Here is a 20,553-nt window from a genome sequence, read left to right as displayed (position 1 = left end):
ACAAACTGCTACTTTTAGAATATTGGAGGCCACCATTTTAATGTCTTTAATAGCAAAAATCATGCTGCGCATATTATTAGTTTTTATAAAAACTGCAATGATTTCCAACCATTCCTATGCTCATTATAATGAGAAAAGAAAACAAAAATGCTCGTATAAACAAATAGAAAGTGTAAATCCTTAATCACTATTATGTAGATCGATTCATACTGATTAAGCCACTGGGGTGACTTAATCAGTATTGACCAAAACACAGCATATGCAATAACAGTCATTCCCATAATAACAAAACAAGTTATATACAGTTCTAATCATAGTAGTTTTAACACAAGGTAGTAAAACAAATATTCCAAAATATCTGGAAAGTATTTACAGAGAACAAGAGGATCGGCTGTAGCTTTGTGTAGAATTCGGTCATATGTACTGAATAGGAAGTGGGTCATATCTGAGTGTATGTATGGACACACGCTCGTGTTTGTGTGCATGCATTCAGGCTCTATGTTTGAATACATAGAAGCCTTACTGGTATGTGCCCTTTTTTTTGGTGGGTGGGCACGTCTCCCAAACATGTAAAAGCTGGGTTTATTTAACGATCTTCACTTAGATTCATCATTTTGTGACATGTGCACTTTACATATGCAAGCGCGTGTTTTTCATCAACGTTTGGCCCTTTAAAAGGTTCCTGCGGGGCCGAGGGGGAAGAAGAAGAAGATAACGGGAGCAGACATTATTTGCTTCTGTCATGTCGGCTTAGCGTCAGGTCCTCGCACACTGTGGCCCAGTCAGATTCGGATGCGCAAGTGGATGTACCTGCACACGCGCCCTGACAGAGCCGCACGCGCGTACGCTCTCCATCGCGTCGCTGATGCACGCCGACGAGCGGGGAGCGCTGGGAGGAACAGGGGGCACACGAGGAGCCTGAAATGCTGACACGTTCGACGCAGGGAAAAAAAAAAAAAAGTCGCACTTCCACGCATTCTCACACCCACACGGCTGCACTCCGAGCAGACATCCCCCTTCTTAGTAAATGAAGCAGGACTGGCACCATTTTACACATTCAGGGCCAGACTTGAATAAGTGTATTTTTATGCAGAAGTTTGTTATAACTGAGCGTGCCTTTGTACAGCCGCGAGGGTTTTGTGGTTTAGTGGCTGATGAGTAAGACTTGTGTATATAGTGGTTTTTGTAGATACAGATTTGTGTTTATGCATTCATGTTTATTGTCTATGTGTGTAGGCGTGCGTGCATGTGTGTGTGAGGCAAAGCATCCAGGTTCCACAGTCAGTCAGGCAGCATCTCGTCAGGCGGGCCTCGGTCACAGACCCCCAGGGTAAGACTGCCTACTGTGGGCACGAGCCGTGATGATTGTCCCCACTGGGAGATTGCACATGCGCACTGACATACGCATGTGCAGTCACAGTTATGCCACAGTGCTTCGAAATTTTCTTGTACCCATCCATGTACAAAACTGTCTCAGGATACCTCAAGTGAAGTACACACACCTTCTAAAGAACTTTATGCTCACACAGCACCCGCAGCCACCCAGATCTGCTTTGCACATATGAAAAACACAGGTTGTTTCTATGAATAGAAGCATTTGGGCTTTATGTGTGCATGTACCTTTACGCACAGGTTTACATAAACGTATAATAACCAGATTATGCTCCCTCAATACACACATAGCTGAGAGAAATGCATTGTGGGTTGAGGCTTAGTAGCCTGTCAGTGTGACAGCTCTTGTTCTTGTAACACAACTACAGTTAACCCATACTGTTTGTTTCATGCTCACCTGAGTCCATTTAATTTAAAATTGACATTAAGGTTTGAAAGATAAAGTACTTTGGTCAAAATGCTAGTAACACTACACCATCAGACCTTTCAGATTCTTATATCATCCTCTGAAAAAGATGAGGACACATTTAGAAACCTGGGTTTTTGTAAAAGATTAGAGTGCAATTTCTGGTGAGGACTCAGTTATTCCACATTTATCTCAATGTAAAATGACTAAAATTACACCCAGACGTATCACATCAGTAGCACATGGTTAGAACATCATTACTCAGTATTTTATAGGTATACCCTGTTCAAACCTAGGACATTTTGTTTGTTGTACTCCTGACTATTTGAAGTGAGAGTGAACACTGAAAAAGTGTTCAGTCTCTCTTGAACTAGATCAAAAGCGCTATCTGAAGCCTTCAGAAAGAAGATTATATGCTACGGGATTTAAAGAGGTCTCAAAAGGATTTGAAATCATCCATTCAAGTCTGGGGAAAATAGTCTACAAGTGGAGGATATTCAGAACAACTTCCAACAAGCCCAGGCCTGGTAGTTCAGGCAAATTCACCCTGAAAGCAGGCCACATGATGCTTAAAGAAGTCTCTAAAAACCTTAAATGTAGTCATATTTGGAAAAAGTAAACCTGTACTCTAAGAAATACATGGAGATTTTACTATAATTTCCTGAGATATTAACAAAGACCAGGACGTCTGGAATGACAGTCTTTGGATAAATTAGTCTAAATTTGAAGGATTTGGACACAGAACAGAGAGTATGTTTCATATAAACTGTGAATAATGGAGGTGAAAGGGTCGTGGTTTGGGGATTCTGCTGTATCAGAGGGTGTTTGTGCTCTGGAAAGGCAGGGGTCAAGTCAAACTAAAAGTCTAGATCTTGATACTGTGGGGCCACTTAGACAAGCTGTTCATATGAGAATCTTCTCTAGAATCTCAAAGGTGAAAGTCAGGAGTGGAGCAAACTTTCCTCAGACCAATGTCAGAGACTGGTAGAAAGCTACAAAAAAGCATCTCACAGATTATTAGCTAAAGGGAATCTCTGGGGTGTTGCACATCTTCTGTTAAAACATTTTTTTTTTTAAGATTTTTTTTTTTAATGCGTGAAACAACACACAATGTTTCACCCTCTGCCCCAGAGCTCTGAAAGATGGAGGAGATTTTTTGGACAGCTTTGGTGCGGGAGTGCACAGAATATGATCGGTTTAGATTGTGAAGCTAATATTTTCTTTATCTTACCTTCATATCCAAAAGAAAATTATGAGCAAGATAAAAACATGGGCAGAACCCATTCAGATAGAAAACAAATCTTAGGGCATATCCGAGATTTGCAACAGGAACTGCAGTGGAGCTAGTGTTAGGATGAACTGCTCTGGAGTTCATCAGCCGTAGAGGTGTTTTTGTCCCGCAGTTGATGTAAATTTAGTTCGAGACATTAAGTGCTGACAAAAGTGTTCTTTTTCTTTCTTCTTTTAAACATCTAAAAGCACTCAGAGAGCCTAAAGTATACTGTCATGTTTAAATTGAGCATTGGAAATTCACAGGAAAAGCACTGCCTTTAAACTTTTCCTGCCCACATAATTAATCTCTTCCTATCAGGCTGTAACATCTCACAGGAAGAATGTAGTAAAGTTAAAAGTAAAGTAGGAGCCTTGGCACAGTGCAATGGAAAAATCTGTGGATTTGATCACCGGGGCTGAGCACCAGGAATGATCCTCTCTGTGCTCTCTCCAATCCTGGAACACATTGTCCAGGATGGAGGACGAAAATACATTTTTTTACTCCATTGTGGAAGAACTAAGAGCAGAAAGTAGGAGACAAAGGGGGTGAAACAAAATGGCAGTAAAAACCCTTTGAGGGGAAAGAAACAGAGGAGGGCAAGAGGAACAAGACCAGAGATCAAAGATGTTCAGGTAGCAAGTCTGATCAAAGTGTTTGAGAAGAGAAGCATCTTTTTAGGTATTTTTCAGGAAAAGTAGGATGCCATGATTGATGACTTAAACTTGGATTAAAGGGGATTGAATATGGGATAATCCATGCTGGAGGGAGTCTTCCTCCACATAAGCACCGGCCCTTTAAATAGCCTCTATGTTTAGTCTTTGGTATTTTGCCTTGTGTTTGGAATTTCTTCTGTGGGAGCTTGGATCTATTGGCCTTTTCACTCTTGTTCTTGGTTCTTCTCTGAGTTGACTTTTCATATCGGCCATCTTTGAAATGGTCCTCATTTTAACTACTTGGTTCTCATTACTGTACACTGAAACGAGCAACTAATGCAATTGTGATGGTGGTTAAAACATAAACGAAACAGACCTGGTATTAACTGTTGTCTAGACTTTGAAACTGGAATTGCTTTTAAATTGTAGCAAACTTTTCTGCCCTTAGCCCTGCCAACTAACATGTTGATAACCTCTCTAGAAACTCTGCTTCAAAATTCAAAACTGTCTCTTTAAAGGAGATATGTGTGTTTTTATAATAATCAAGAAATGAGTACGCTACTTAGGGATTTATTTTCTGTCTTTTGTTCATGGACTTAAGTCTAAGGCTAGCTGGGTCTCGTCAATTTCAAAACCAAACACTCTCAGTCAGTAGAAATTTCAGCGAGCAGCTTTGTGAGACTTCTGTTCCTGAAAGGAATGTAGCCAAAATCAGATCTATAATTTATTTAGTAATCCTAAATAAGTGAACCAGCTGCCTGTTCTGCCATCTCTTATGAGTATATTAATTAAAATTTCATGTGATCATACATAAAATCAAAACTAAACCATACTGGAGTTATTTTCTTAAGAATAACACAATTTCTTGTTTTCAAGGGCAATTTTTCCTTGAGCCCATAAGATCTAACATTCCTTATCATCTAATGCAATAAATAATCTTCCAATCACAACAGGGAGGAAGTTTTGCTATTTTATTAGGGATATGGTGAGGGATAAAGGAGCGAATCAAGGCGATGCCATGCTCAAACATCAACATTGTCTTCATGTGCTGCAGAGGGATTTAGCATTCAGAGCCAGCTGCCTGGTTCCACTCTGGTCAGAAAAGGTCATCAGCCGTTCTGGGAATGCTTCGTTCCGGAGATTCTCCTTTCTGTCTTCCTTTTCACTCCTCGCCTTCCTCCCTTGATTGCGAGCACAATTCACTGAAAACTTCCAGCAGGAGCTAATAATAGACCGGAGCCGCTCAGTCCTGGGTCGAGTCGAGGATATTTAAATATGCCTCTCTCACTCCTGTGGGCAACTTCCTGGTTGTTGGCAAGGGTTTGAGCCAATGGGAGAAGGAGTGGGAGAGAAGCACGGTGGGCATGGCAACGAGGCCCAGCTGCCTGCTCAGTTTTAACTTCAGCGTACAACATAAGCAGTGACCTGTAGGGTACTCTGTTCCCAAGAGTCTTTTGTCAAATGCTAAAGCTACAGCCCTTGACACCAAGATGACCACAGGCCACAATAATAGCGCTATTCCTGATTATTTTCAGCTTAGCACTTCTGTTTCTGAGAGAGAATTTATTAGAATCAATGTGGATAAAATGTCCATTAAGTTCTGAACCACTTTACATTAAGACAGCCACTTTAAGTAATGTGTGAATGCTTTATAATAAGGTTATTAGTTTGGTTGTAGCCAAACATATAGGAGATGTCATCTCTGATCTAAGTTTCAGATTTACATTAAAACCTTCTTTCTGGACATTAACTATTCAAATAAATGGGTTCAAAGTGTAAAATGGCATACTTAAAACAAATATTATTCTAGTGTCACAGTATTCTCCCATCATTTTTTTAGACTGCCCAGTAGATTGGTTATTACAATTCCATCATCGCATAGATGTCATCTTATCCTAGTATGGTAATATTAATGGTATCATGGTATTTAACATTTGAAAATAAATAACATGATCTTTGCTTTGCTTTTTCATTATTAGTATCTTCTACAATTTTTTTTATAGACTCAAACAAAAATGTATATGTAAGTGGCTTATTGTGCAGAATATTGCAGGTTTTTAAAGTTCTTTTCTGTATGGAGACACACAAGCTGATAATGACTGGTTTAGTCAGGGGACCAGAACATGTAGCTAACCTGCATGTATTGTTCATAGCACTGGGTGGAGATTCTACACCTCTTCTTTCAGTTGTAGTTTTCATTCAGTTAAATCTTTGGAAGGCTAGGGCTGCAAGATATATTACCACTACACAATGTTTCCACCATGTCACCTACCTGGCATCCATCTAGCTACATAATTTGTCCAAATGCAGAGAAAACCTGGAAATCATGACCCATCAAATTTTGCTTACAAGTGCAAAGGACAATTCTGAGTCCTTTGCACTTGTAATTGTGCTTGCAATATATTGTGCAGCTCTAGCTTGGATGAACCTCTCAGATTTCATCCACACATGAACACATAACTGTCGGAAAAGCTGATTTCTGGTCGGATTCTTATTTCTGTCATCTACTGTGTGAGTTGGATAGCTTTCCAGACCAATATCCTTGAATTAATCGTGAAATCAACCTGCAATCTTCTCAGTCTCGAGAGTCCAGCTGTGAGGCATGTTAGCGGCTGAATTGATATGAGCTCTCTATAATGCAAAATAAAAAAACTGTAATTGTTATTTGCTCTGATGAATCTAGCTGCTTGTTCATTAGCTACAAGCAGTCTGTTATACTGTTTTATGAAGCTGTTCACGCCAGTAGTAATTTGGTTATTATTGTTATGACTATCGTCTTCAATAAAATGCCTTAAGTATTGGGGCTAAAACGGGTTATGTTGCAGATGTATTTGTTTGTACATTCACAAAAGTACTTATTATTAAACACAAGAGCCATAGTTCATAGTGAAAATCAGCTACTTGGCTACAGGTTAAAGATTAGAATAGCTAAAGAAGGTGATTTCCTCTTATTTCGTGTCTTCACATGTGTGTCATAATTACAGCACCTTAAAATAGACCCGCTCTCTCTGTTTGTAAATTAATTGACAAAGTGTGGGAAGAATGGAAATCGCTATAACAATCTCTCCACCTGATTGCGATGATACGTGATTTCACTGAGTTTCTCGGCCTAACCATAGGCACAGACACAGAACTGGAACTGCTGCATTCAAGCTCAAGGGCCTTTATTTGGCCTCAGGGTAAACAACATGAGTATTTGTTGGGAACATTTATTGTGTGGAATGTCATGGTATTTAATGTGTTCTACACTTTATAAATTATGCAGAACCTTGTGGTCACCAAACTTAGTGTAAATGATTGTTTATGCTCTGAATGGACGTGAACAATTGTCTCTGAATCTTTGTTGTTCTCTTTGTCGACTTTGTTTGCAGCAAAAGCCGGATCTTTAAAATGTAACAAAAGAACGGCTGAAAATTAAATTGGGCGTTGCTTTTTGTGCAGAGAGTGGATTTTGCTCCATTGTTCCTTTAATAGAAAAAACGTGTCAGAACGTCTTGACTGCCAAAAACAGCTGGAAGCTGCCCTGCTGACATAACTGGACAAGAATTCACTCTGTTCTTTCTTGTTGCAGGTGCAAAAAAGCTGGCCAACAAGGCAGCGCTGTGGTACGTCCCCTGTTCTCTGCAGAATGTTGACAAGGTCACGGAGGTGCCTCCTATTGAGGTATGTTAAAGCGTGTCTTGGTCAGCTTAGAGCTTTTGTTCTGGGCTTACATTGTGGGGTTGTGTTGACCCCAGAATGAGAAAAATAAGTATCTTAACTCCAGTAAATTGCTGTCTTATTTAAGTTTAGAGAGTGTGGGGAAGCTAATGGAGGAGCTGAGCTATCAGTAAACCAAAGTAGGACCTATTCAGGAGAAACTCTCTCCCCGAACTCTCCAGGAAAGATTTTCTAAACTTTGTCACTTTTGTATGAAATAATTGTTCGGTTTTATGTGTAAATTTAATTTATAAATGTCACAATGCTCTCACTATGTGAGCTATATTTTAACACTTAGTATGAAAATGTTATAAAGTTGATCAACTTGGTCTGACACGAGTTCCTTTTCTCTAACTAGCAGTTCTTAGCTAAAAATGAATTTATCATAAAAAAGAATATAGATTTTTTTTTAATTGAAGTTTTGATAAACCTGCTAGCATAACTTACATTGAAGCATCTGTTGTTGCGTTGTGGCTTTTGCATTTTTGGTCCTTCTGGGCCATTATGGAAGTTCTTACACTGAGTTTTTGATGATGATGATGATGATGATGAATACTTTATTGATCCCCAAAGGGGAAATTCAAGGTCCCAGCAGCTCAAGACATTACACACAACATACACTACAATTCACACAATATACCACAAAAACACTAAATCACCAAATTAACACAATTACCAGACCAACATTACTAAGAGCTAAAAATACTAAAAAAAACACTAACAATACTAAAAAAGAAAGTCATTTTCTTTTTATTAAGAAAATGACTTTGATTTAATTAATAGTCTAAAAATAGAACTTTTATGGCAAACTTCAATGATTGCTCTGGCTTTGAAGTAAAAATGCATGACAAAAGTAGACGTCTTTTGTGAGAGTTCTGTCGGAGTGAAATGGCACTTTGAGTTCTTTGTGAGCATTGTTAATGAGGAGGATATTAAATTCTCTTTTGGATTTCACAAGGAGGTTAGGAAAACATTTATTATTAAACTGTGGAGAAATGTTATTCTTATTGGCACCTTCAGTCATGCAAGGAAACACTGATCAGTGAAGTGAAGCTCTTGATGGGAACCAGGTTCACTTTGTTTTCATGCAGGAACGACCACCAGCCTTCACTAATGTTTGGTAGAAGTTTGTGCTGGAAGAAGAAGTAAAACAACAAAGAAATAAAAGTTTTCTTTTAGTCACATACATATGGTTTCACAGTGTATCTGCCAATATTTGACCAAAGTTATAGAAGTTGAATAAATCAGAGCATACGTATGTTTTCACTGTATCTCTTCTGTGTTGCAGTATGCTAGTGCAGAGAAGGAAGAAGAAGGCAGGAAGCGCTACGAAGCACAGAAAATTGAAAGAATGGAGACCAAGGCGAGGGGTGAGGAGCCGATGCCGCCTCGACCAAACCCAGGTACGCTGCAGCTGCTTCTACCTGATCATGTAAATAAATCAGGTTTCTGACAGTCTGGAAAAGTCTGGGATTTCATTTGACTTTTTAAGTTCTGAATAAGTGTAAATAGAAGAGAATGGAATTATAATTGCATTTCTGTCCCTATCCTATTGTCTAAATGTTTTCTGTGCTTTCTTCCTTCATTCCTTCCTGAAGCCTGACTTTTGTTGATTACTGGCAAGATGAATAATTGTAGTGTTTTAAAATCATCACAAAGTAGTGAGAATAGTGGGAAGTTGTTTGTGGAAAAGCAAGGACTTGAAGTATAGGAGAATTAACTGTTTATCATGGTGCAATCTGGAAACAATATTCAAACTCTTTGTTGCTGTGCAGTCCATACAGCAATTTTGATCAGTGGTTGTAATTACGTGAAGAACAAAATAGAGGAAAGAACAAAATAGAGAGTTCAGCGCCATGTAGAATGCAGTGTTCAGTTTGTATTTCCATTACGTTCTCTTTCCCAGATTACTGCAGTTGTAATGACATCCAGACCATGAAGTGCAATACAGACATACCACATCTGTAAAGCGAAATACCTGCAACTGAGAAAATATGTGTCACTGAGTGCTGGCGTGGGAATTGTTATTACTCCTAACTCTAACCCGAACCCTACTCCTATGATCAAATTATGTGTCATATTACTAAAGAAAACAAAGACAAAAGAAAGAGAAATCTTTCAACATTCAATGTTAAAGGGTTGTGCCACAGTTTTACTGTTTATATGTATAAAACACAAATAACATTAAATGTGTTTTTATAGACTTATTTTTGTGCTGCATTTTAAAAATATTGAACTATTACGCAACTCTTGTCATTTTTGCTAAACCACAGAGGATGCAGCAAAGGGTAAGTGAACAACATCAACACGTATGTTGAGAATGTTGGTCAGAAATCAGGCATGCCTTTCCATTTATGGCTTGAATTTGGTTTAGTTGTTTTGGGAAAATATACCTTTTCTATTTTTCCAGAATTTAGTTTGTGATGAGATTTTGTTTGCATGTTTTTCTGTCCACATGGCAGAAAGGCACACGGTCGGCTTCAGCCAATCCAGCCTGATCCATTTGGTGGGGCCTTCAGACTGCACACTAGATGGCTTTGTTTATGGTGGTGAGTTCATGTCTTTCTTGTGTTGCTTTTAATACATGTTACTAACAGGACAGTTTGTTCTGAATGATGTTTTACTGAGATAAAAACTCAGCTTTACTTTATAATCCAAAGAGCCACTCAGCTGGCCGTAGGAAGGGTTTACTATGTCCCCTTATTGGTTTGTGAAGAACCTTAAAGAGAATTTTAAATGACTTTCCTTCAACAATGGTTTTCCCAGTAAAATACGTAGAGGTTTTCAGTTCAAATGTGGCAAATGCAGAGAAGAATAGCCTGTGGAAATTCCTTTGCTATTACGCAACAATATAAATTAATTCTTGAACAAAACTGTTATGACAGCGCAACATAAACAACAGAATGTTTTCTTACACAATAAAAGAAATACACGCATGACTCACAGTTCATATAGGGCAGGTTAAGAAGGAAAATATTAAGAAATTATGTCAAAATTAAAACCTCAGTAATTTGGCAATACATTTTCCCTGCTTTTTGCAAATACTGACTGAGTCATGTGTCTTGCATAAAACCAACAGTGTGCCAGAACAAAAAACAGTGCTTTCAGGTCAGGTTGGAGGACCTGCCTGTTGTGAGGAAGCTGAGAGCTGATGCAAGCCAAGTGAAATCGAGGAATGTCCATCATGATGCTCTCTGGTATCTTTGAATACAGTTAGGAATCAGTGGACTGTAAAAATGTTGTTTTGAAAGTATCTATTTTTGTCGATTTTGAAAACTGCTTTGGTGTTAAATGTGAAATTGATCCTAAAGCAGATAACATGTACGGGACAAACCTAAATATGTTCAGTGAGATTTTACATGTAATGTTTACAAATCTTGTTTACCTGAAACAAAAGTGACTCTTTCCTCACAATATTTTGAATGGGTTTAGATTAATTCCTGTTAAACCGCTAAATTATTAAACTGAAAGACGATAAAAAGCAGAGAAGAGAAGCGAAGTGAAATGAAGAATCTAAATTAATGTTGTACAGGCTCTTCTTTTGGCTATATCTATAAAGTTTTAGACTCCACAGAGGTGCTTAAAAGGAATTTAACATCTTTTACATCAATTTTCCAGGGAGATTATAATAATTAAAAATGCTGTTGGGGTTTATCTAGTTTAACTGTAAACAATGAGCATTGAGCGTGAGTTACTGTCTGTGCAACTGTTACCTGCAGGAGAGCACTCAATTGTTATGAGAACAGCTGAAACGGGGATGGATGAAAATAAATTAACAGTGAAGAAAAGTAGGACAGAAGTGTGTAGCAGTAGGAAGATAATAAGGTGTTTATGACAAGAAATTATAGTGTGTTGTTTGCACTTTTCAGTGCTTCAAGTTGTTTAAAATGTTTAAATAAACTTCAGAGAACTTAATTTTTAGCTTGTAATATTCAGATGGATCAGATTTTTTTTTTTTTTGAACGTTTATACAAAAACAAAAAAGAAAATAACATTAACAGGGCAATACTTATACAGCACAGATACAGAAAACAAGACAAAAATCAAGAACGGAGGCATGTACATAAATTACAGCTTCATATGAGAAACAACCAATTTATACATACACGTCATTCAGATTCACATTACTGGTTTTTAATTTTTGAAATTTTGAAGTATTCAAGAACACGTTCCCATCTTTTTTTAAAAGCATAAAATTTCCCCTTCATACAATATCTCAATCTTTCTAATACAATAACTTCAGAAAGCAAATTTTTCCATAGCTGAATCGAAGGAACATCAGAACCAACCCATTTAAGCATTATTGATTTTCTGGCCAACATCAATAGAAATTGCACAGTTTCTTTGTGAGTGTCCAGATGACTGGGTATGAACCCAAGGAGACACATGACTGGACTAGGGAGAAGTGTTTGTCCTATAGCAGAGCTAATTTCACGACATACTGCTCGCCAGAATGCCTCTATAATTTTACACTCCCATAAACAGTGAATTCTAGTCCCTGTAATTGTTTTACATTTGGGACAATTTGGAGAACTTCCTGGTGTGTACTTGCTATATATATATGGAGATATGTATACATTGTGTAAAATATTATACTGCATTTCTTTGTAGCGGTTGCATACTGAGATTCTAGAAGGCGGATCAGATTTTTTTAAAAGGGGTTTTCTGGTGAAGTTACGTGTACTCAGTATCTTCCCTCTTTCCCTTTGTATCTTCTTCTCTAACCAAGCTGATAGGACAGTGTAAAATAAGAACATAAATACATATCCAGATTTGTTGGTGTTACTTCCTGTAGCCATCAGTCAGACTTCTAGTGATTATAAAACAGAAAGCTTCCAGGATGCATTTGTAGCAAATCCAAAAATTTATTTTTCAACACATTGCAGATGCTTTCTATTAGCTGAAGTATATTGTTTATGGCTGGATGTTCGTGCCTCACCCTGTCATTTCTATTGAGGTCAGCTATGTTGGGAGGCCATGAGCCCAGTCAAGAGAATGAACAGAAGAAAGATGTTGACTAAGAACAAGAGGAACTGAGCTAGTGGTGCATCCTGTCTCTCCTATCCTGTTTAGTGACAGGATAGGAGAGACAGGATGGAAAGAAGAAGGATCATGGACAGAAAGATAAACGTTGTAGATTCATGGTTGCCTTTTTAATTTGGAGGGCTCTCTAGTTAATGTGTCCAATTAAAATCAAATATGGTAAAAGCATGCAGGTCATTTAAAACACACCCTCACACGCACACGCATTCTGTTGACTCTTTCATGCCATTGCTCGTTAGGCAATGTACCCTGTTGTTTGCTTGCTGCTGCTTTCGCTACACTTATTTTGTTTACATAACCGAGCCATGTCAGGCAGTCAGGGTGCTCTCTCTCTCTCTCTTTTCCTCTAGTAGGAAACGTACTGTATCCTCAGCTTAGAGAGCCAGTGGTTCGACAGTTATGTCATGGTCACTAACACATGATAATCCAACTGTCATAGTGCGTTATCTTTTGTTTCGCAGTTGTTTGGGCTTCTGCTCTTGGGTGGCTTTGATAGTGATTGTTTGATAGTCATTTAGAAAGATAATTATTTTTTTTTCTAATTATGCAACATTCACCTTTTCCCCATTTTAGTAAAAAGAAAACAGCTGAAACACTGAAATTAGAGAGTCTAGATTATCCAAAATAAACTTCCTCCTACAAGGTATTAAATTGTGATTATGTTTCAGAAATGCGGGGACAAAATCAAAAACAATTTGTATTAAAACGCATAATAGGTTAGATGGTACTTAAAGTAATAAAATGTGCCATATGATCTAACATGGTCCCTGGATGGAAAGAATAAGACAAATGTGAAATGGTTGTGATCTCCAGGCCCTGAGGCAGCGCTGCATTAAAAATAGACATGATTCTGTAAGTGGAAATCGCTGCACAGGCTCAGGAGCACATCAAGTTTATTGTCACTGAGCACAGCTTGTTGCTGCAATCCACTAATGTAAAAAAAAACCCTGTCATAAAGCAAAAAAGCCTTATTTAGCCTTGAGTTTATTTGAGATAGGGTGAGATAGAGACCATGTCCTTTAATTAAGAGCTAAGTTTTATATTCTATGTTCAAAAATTGGCTTTTGTGGTGATCTCAGGTATAGTTGTACAATGTGTCCATGTTTTACAGCCACTAAACAAAACTTTCTTCCAGAGAACACTTTGCTTATTTCAACAACTTTTTTACTCTTGTAAATTCCTTAGAAATTCTAAATGTCGAGGAGTGCTGTGGTGGCGCAGGGGGTTAGCACGCCCCAAGAGGCCTTAGTTCTCGACGCGGATGTCGCGGGTTCGACTCCTTTTCCCGACGACCTTTGCCGCATGTCTCTCCCCCTCTCCTCGCCCCCCTTTACTGTCTGCCTACTGTCGCAAAAATACGAGCCACTAGCGCCGCAAAACCTCTTCGGAGGCAAAAAAGGAAAAAAAAAAAAAGAAATTCTAAATGTAGGTGGCAACTGGACTTTCCTCGTTTCCTCTCATCGTTCTTCAGAACTAATGAAGCTACTTGGAAGAGATGCAAAACGTCTTCAAGAAACAAAATAAGCCCAGCTGTCTCATACTTAAACACTTGGGATTGGCATGTCTTGGATGCATGAGAATCTTCACCAGCATGTTCCTTAGCAATGGTTCTTATGGTCAGTATACATGGCTTCTTAGAGTTGTGATGCTCCCGCTACACAATTTTACATGTCCAAATAAATCTGTGTAAAACAGAAAAAAAAAAAAAAAATCCATAATTTGAATGAGCTCAGTTATTATGGAAAAAAGCTAGCATAAATGTACAATTATTTGTTTTGTAGGTATTAGATTGTATATACTTTCAATTATGTAGTTTACTTTATTAATAATTGTAGAGCGATAATAGATTATATTTCCTCTTCTAGATTGTCAGATTTCATTGTCAGATTGTCCTTGTCATGTTTTTCAATAAATATTAATTATGAAATTATAAGAAATCTTTCCAACTTACTTTATGAACACAGTTGTGAGAGATTCAATAGAAAGGTTTTTCAGATGAATTAATTTTACTGATCAATTTATTTCCTCTGAAGCTGTTTGGATACTAATATTCCCTACACAGTAGTCACACAAGCACTGTTAGATCTGAAAGATCAGAACATTTTTGGAAACACTGCTCATGAGTTTTTGCTCTGTAGCTTCAGATTTACGTTCTATCAGGCTTCTGTAAAACTATATACAAGACAAGAGACGACCTGTAGAAAGTCAGGCTGAATCAAAGTTTTTTTGTAACTGGAAATTAGAATTTAGCCTTAGGTTACATGTAGCCCTAACACAGTTTGTAAAACTCTAAAAAATATTAAGAGTTCAAGGACTTTGACATTTTTTTCTTAAATGATGGTCGCCTGGGGACAATTATGAAACATCAGATATGTCTTGAAATATTCCAAATAAAAGCAAGATCAGAACATAGAACCCCACAGAAGTCTTGAGTCCTTCTGCCTTTGCTCTCCCTTTCTTTTGTGCCTTTACCTCTGCTCGTTATCTTTTGCTCTCTTCTTCCCCCTTCCTCCATCCGTGTCGTTAACAAGCGTGCCACCTGTTACCATGGACACAGCAGCTGATTGCTACATGTGCGCTAAAGCACCTAACTACAATTCATCACCAGCTGGATTGTGTATTGTAGAGCTTTACAGGCACAGAAGTGAGGTTGCCAGTTATTGGGATGGGAAAAGATACAATGTAGATATTTTGTTGTGAAATGTGATGAAGAGAGCGATGCTAAACCTCTGAACACAGAGAATGTGCTACTTGGTGGTCTAACATCTGTTCTTGGCTCTGGTTGTTGATCAAGAAGTATTTAAGCATTTCAGTACCTGAGGTGGAAGTAATTTTGTTTGTCAAACACTTAGTTAAAAAAAAATTGGAACAGAACTAGTGGTATTACTGATGGCAACATAGTTAGATGACTTCCTGAAAACACTGGCTACTTCTAATAAAGAAATCATGCGTGTGATATCATTTCATAATGATTTTATACTCTGAGTGTTCCCCAGTAAGTGGAAATAATGACAGACAAATAAGTTGTTGCAACTTATTTAAAAATAAATAAAAAAGTTCAGTTTATACACTATGTAATTTATTCAATCCAATCTTGGAGACAGAATAATTACCGATTGCATGCATTTCAATTTGATTCTGTTTATAAGACAATGCGGTAAGAATTGTCTTCTATCCAATGATCTTTAGTGGTTGATTGAAGATACTGTAGTGATTAGGTAAATGCACCTATAAAGGGGGATTTATGCCTAGTGGAAGGACAAAAGACACAAATGGCATCATTATTGAGTTTACAAATCATGTTGTCATGACAGCTGCAGAAAAACAGAAAGCCTACTTTCAAATTTGCCTCAACAAAAGGGAAACAAATCTATTGTGCACAGTGCAATGAAAGAGAACCTCTGCACCAACCCATCTGTTTGCATTCTAGATTAGGGAATAAAACCAAAATAAATATTCTGTTCCTTTATGTTTGTAATTTGTGATGCCGGTTTCAGACAGGTTGACTGATTTCAAATACTTTTTACTTTTTAGGGGTTGTCAGCTTAGACAAGCTTTCATTAAATTAATTAAAGACCCAGCAAACCATGTTTAAACCAGCTAAGGAGGGATTCTGTTTACTTGTGCTGAATGTTTGACATAGAATCAATGAAAGAGAAAACGACCCACCTTAATTTCATCAAATTGATTTTACACATCCGTAGCCGATAGGCAGATGCCGCAAGGAAGCCTCGGTCCTGAGTATGGATGTGAGCAAATCGTCCCCTGACAACATCATAAGATGTTTCAGCAATTCTAAAAATGTAACGATGGGCTTATTTAACAAGGTTGATGTCATTTTTTTTTTTAATAAAAAAATAATAAAACAACTATCAATGCTTTTTATCTTAATAAGAAACACAAACACACACATTCCCACACACACAAAGAAACCAGTTAGCTTAGGTTTAACAAAACACAGTGACTAGTGCCCATTTTCTGCAGCCATGTTGGATTTAGCTGGAAATAAAACTCCTGAGGGCATTGACATAGATATTATTATTCACACCAAGACATCTGCTCAAACATTTTAGCCAATATTAATTGGGACTCTTGAATAAAAAACACATAATGCAAATAGTTTAAACTGTTGAGTGGATTGACTTTAATTATTTAAAATAATAAACAATATAATTAGCCAGGATTCTGCTTAAAACTTCTACACTACTGGTTACACTTTTCATCAATGAATGCAAACCACCTTTTTTCATATTTTATGTTCAAGTTCCACCTTTCTGAAGTTATATTCACAAAAGAACTGTATTTTATGTTGACACTTGGTTTTAGATGAAGTTACTATGCGAAAAGCCTTTTCGCTGATCAACAAATGTGTTCAACCTGAGAAGGCAGTGAAGCACATTTGTTCAGCTTCAGCGTTAAAGTTTTTTTTTTTTTTCCTTTCCACGGAAACATGCTCAGCAGGCAATTGTAATCTTTTTCTTTCTTTTTTTTCAATCACAGCTTATGGCACCATCTTGATTGGTGATGCTGAAGGCAGTAAAAAAAAGTGGAAGTTGCTGCCAAAAAGTAATAATTTAAGGCCACTCAGATGAATGTATATTTTTTTGCAGTATCTTGGATCTTTTTTAGTCTAAATGGGAAGTTGAAAGATTTTTAGAGAAGATAAAATTGGGAACTTGAAAAGTGCCCAACAGATCAATGCAGATTTTTGGAGGTTGTGAAGCATCGACTTGGAAAACACAGAAAGCAACCACATATCTGTAACTATATCAGTTTTAACTTTAAGAGTACGGACCTGCAGCATCACATGACCTTTATCATCAAAGATATACACAGTTAAGAATATGCTTATTCAGCCATTTTCTCTGGTTGCCTTTAGTAGATTCTTCATTTAGTTAAGAAGTGACAAATCCCACGGAAAATGATCTCCTCCTATAAGATTTCATAACACTGAAGGATACTGAGACAGGAATCCTAGACAAGCATTCTTTGCAAAGAATCCATGTTGAAATGCACATGCACTCATTATTAAAGATCCGCTACTTTTTCTAACAGTTATTCACTGTAACCTAACCCTAACCCTAGCACTTTTCCACCTGAGTGGCGACAAGAAATGTGTCAAAAAAAATAAAACTTTTACTATGTACTCACAATAATTGTTGGCAATCCCTGTGTTTTTCAATGTGAGATTATGTTACTGCAAGAAAAAGAGGGATTCTTTACATGGCTTTTTAAACTTTTTACCTTTGGAGCCAATAAATATGGAAGACCCTGCTTTTCATGGGGCTTACAGTTAATAAGAAAAGTCATCATGAGCTTAATGCGATTTGCAGAAACCTAAAGTCACATGCAGATTTGTTAATAAGCCGCCTGCTGTTTACTAATGTTTACCTGGAAGCGGGATATGTTGGAGCAAACGCAGCCTATAGGAGTTTCGGAGGAAATGTGGGTGGGATTGGGTGCATTTGCAATACCATTAACAGGAGCGGTTTCCATGGAAACCGCTCATTAGGAGGCAGTTTGAGCTGTTTGATACCGTCCGTGATTAAAGCACTTGCTGGGGAGGGATTGAGCATGACGGGAAGAGATGGAAAATCATCAATAAAGACTGACAGAGACCAAAAACAGGAGAAAGAGAGGAGAAACCGAAGCTTAGTGATGAGAGAATATTATAAAGGAACTGAAGTTAGTTGCACTTTGCGGAAGGTATTACTTGTAGTGTAGGGTGTTCTGTATCCTAGCAAGTAATGAATTAAAACGCTTGAAGTCAGAATACATAGTTGAAGGGTAGGAAGAGCTGCCTTGAAGACTTCTTTCATCATAGCCCGTGGACAGCAGCGCACTCAGGTTCTGGGAAATAATCACAAGGCATCTAATCACATAGGTATTCTGCCTTGTGGCGAACTGGGCTCCACTGGGGACTTGGTTGCTAATCGTTCCCTTTTCCCCCCATTTAGAGAGAGCTGTCTTCCCTCTTCACACACACCACCGCTACCCCTTCCCTCCGCCTTTTTGTGTTCCCACCCTACGGCAAAGAAAGAGTCATGAGTGCCATGTCATCCAGTGAATGTGTAACGTCAGGCCCAGGGCTGTGTTGGCCTAGGCTGTCCTCGTTTGCAGTCTCACATTGAGGATTACTTCAACCTTCTACTCTGACTGTACAAGGAGAATGTTTTTTGCAGGAGTTGCATTAATGCTTAAGCCGGCGGTAGTGATTAACAAAGACAAGCATCTACGGTCGTTCAGGACAGCCTTGTCCTTGACTTACTCTGTACAAGCATTTTCGTCAAATGTTTTTATTGTGAGCAGGTTCTAATATGGATTTGTATACTAATTTGGTGCATTAGGCAAGAATGTAATTGGTGATGACTATACATTAAGTTAATAATTCTTGATGCTGCACCTTTTGTTCAATTCAGTTGAGTTTATTTGAGTTATATAACACCAATTCAAAGCCTGTAATCTCAAGCCACTTTAAATTAGATCAAAAATATCTTTAATCTAATCATGTATACATTTCAGTTGATCCAAATAATCAAACAGCGCAGTCAAATTGGTTAAAGTCAGGGCTTTTCAAACCAATGCTCATTTGTAATCCCTTGTAACATAGTACCTTTACTTGCTGTCATCAGTTTGTTGAGGTCACCAATCACCACCTTTAAATGTTACATCCGCAAACATGACCATTCTATGTTTTGCTTGTGCTACACACCTAGATCTGCTACACAGTGGGATCTCGTCAATTTTCAAAACATAACAGTGGAAAAGTTCAAAAATATCTTCTCAACAGACTCTGGAAGGTATGCATTATTTTTTGTTGCATACAGAATGAGGGAGTTTGCCACCAATTTGGACTGTGAGGTGATCATTGACAAGTTGGTTCATTTTCTGTTTTGAAATATCTGGTCATAAATTTGATTACATAACCAGAGTATAACTCCTAACGGATATACTTTAAAATTCTGTTAATCAGTTTATAGATAAGACTGATGCTGGATGTCAAATTAATTGCATCTTTAAATCTTAATCAGCTCAGTGGACCCAGTTTCATGGCCAACGCAACGCAGCACATTTTGTTTATGCTCCCACACACTTGGCTGTCTTAAATAGAGCCACACAGTGCAGATGGTATATACCTCAGGGAGCAGAATCAGCCTTCAGCAAGCATCCTTATTGATTTTCTGCAACATAAAAGATACATAACGCAGCTCAGAAGGAACAGTCGGGGCGGCCAAAGTGTGTGGCGAACGGTCTGACTGTCTGTAAATGAACACACATTCACAGACACGTCACACATGCTCACAGACTGTCTCTGAGAAGCAGATGTCATCCTCTTGTTTTTCCTTCATCTCCATCCCACCCACTCCATACAACGTGTCCCACTTTCTGTGAGAAATCATCAAACAACAATTTCCTTTACACATGTCACCAGCTGCCAGGGCTGAGTGTGTGGTATGGGTGTGGATGTGTGAACTCCTCTGCTTCCACGTTCTGAAGTAGTTATTGGTAGGTTTTAACTCTGGTTTCCAGCTCAGTGGTTTAGACTAAAATCTTTAAGCCTGAAATTTAGAGATGTGCAGAAATGAACTCTTGGGCCTGTTAATATAGCTAGTATGGCCAAAGATTAAAATAAAGATTAAAATAAATGCTGGTTTTTACTCATCAGAACAATACAAAAATGTTAGAAATTGTTAGAAATTGAACATTTGCTTACAAATGATGTTCATATCCTTGCTGAAATTGTAGTTCCACCTAGTACCATTCTAGTACCATTCTTGAGGAGAAATAGTTAGCTAAAACATTAATGCACGAATGATAAGCTATCAAAAATTAGAGAAAAACTGTTGCTAAACTTTTTCATACATCCATCCATCCATCCATTTTCTGTTCACCCTTGTCCCTAATGGGGTCAGGAGGGTTGCTGGTGTCTATCTCCAGCTACGTTCCGGGCGAGAGGCGGGGTTCACCCTGGACAGGTTGCCAGTCTGTCACAGTGATAAACTTTTTATTATAAACAAAAGTTGATATTTGTTGAACCTCCTTTCCGGTAAGACTCAATAGGTTCTTTGAGATTTCTGGAGTGCTCT

General features: G+C 38.0%; 1 protein-coding gene across 2 annotated transcripts in view; it reads left to right on the top strand.

The window, feature by feature from the left end:
- acot7 (acyl-CoA thioesterase 7) overlaps positions 1 to 20,553 on the top strand; it is a 50,762-nt gene that overhangs the window by 9,404 nt on the left and 20,805 nt on the right. For both annotated transcript variants that reach the window (XM_044119025.1, XM_044119017.1), the window contains exons 4-6: positions 7,296 to 7,387; positions 8,712 to 8,826; positions 9,886 to 9,972. In XM_044119025.1, the coding sequence (XP_043974960.1) occupies positions 7,296 to 7,387; positions 8,712 to 8,826; positions 9,886 to 9,972 (294 nt within the window). The remainder of the gene's footprint in view (positions 1 to 7,295; positions 7,388 to 8,711; positions 8,827 to 9,885; positions 9,973 to 20,553) is intronic.

This window comes from Gambusia affinis, linkage group LG01 (assembly GCF_019740435.1).
Source record: "Gambusia affinis linkage group LG01, SWU_Gaff_1.0, whole genome shotgun sequence".
Taxonomy (NCBI): domain Eukaryota; kingdom Metazoa; phylum Chordata; class Actinopteri; order Cyprinodontiformes; family Poeciliidae; genus Gambusia; species Gambusia affinis.
Note: the sequence above shows the minus strand (reverse complement) of the source record. Positions and strands in the feature narration are given on the sequence as shown.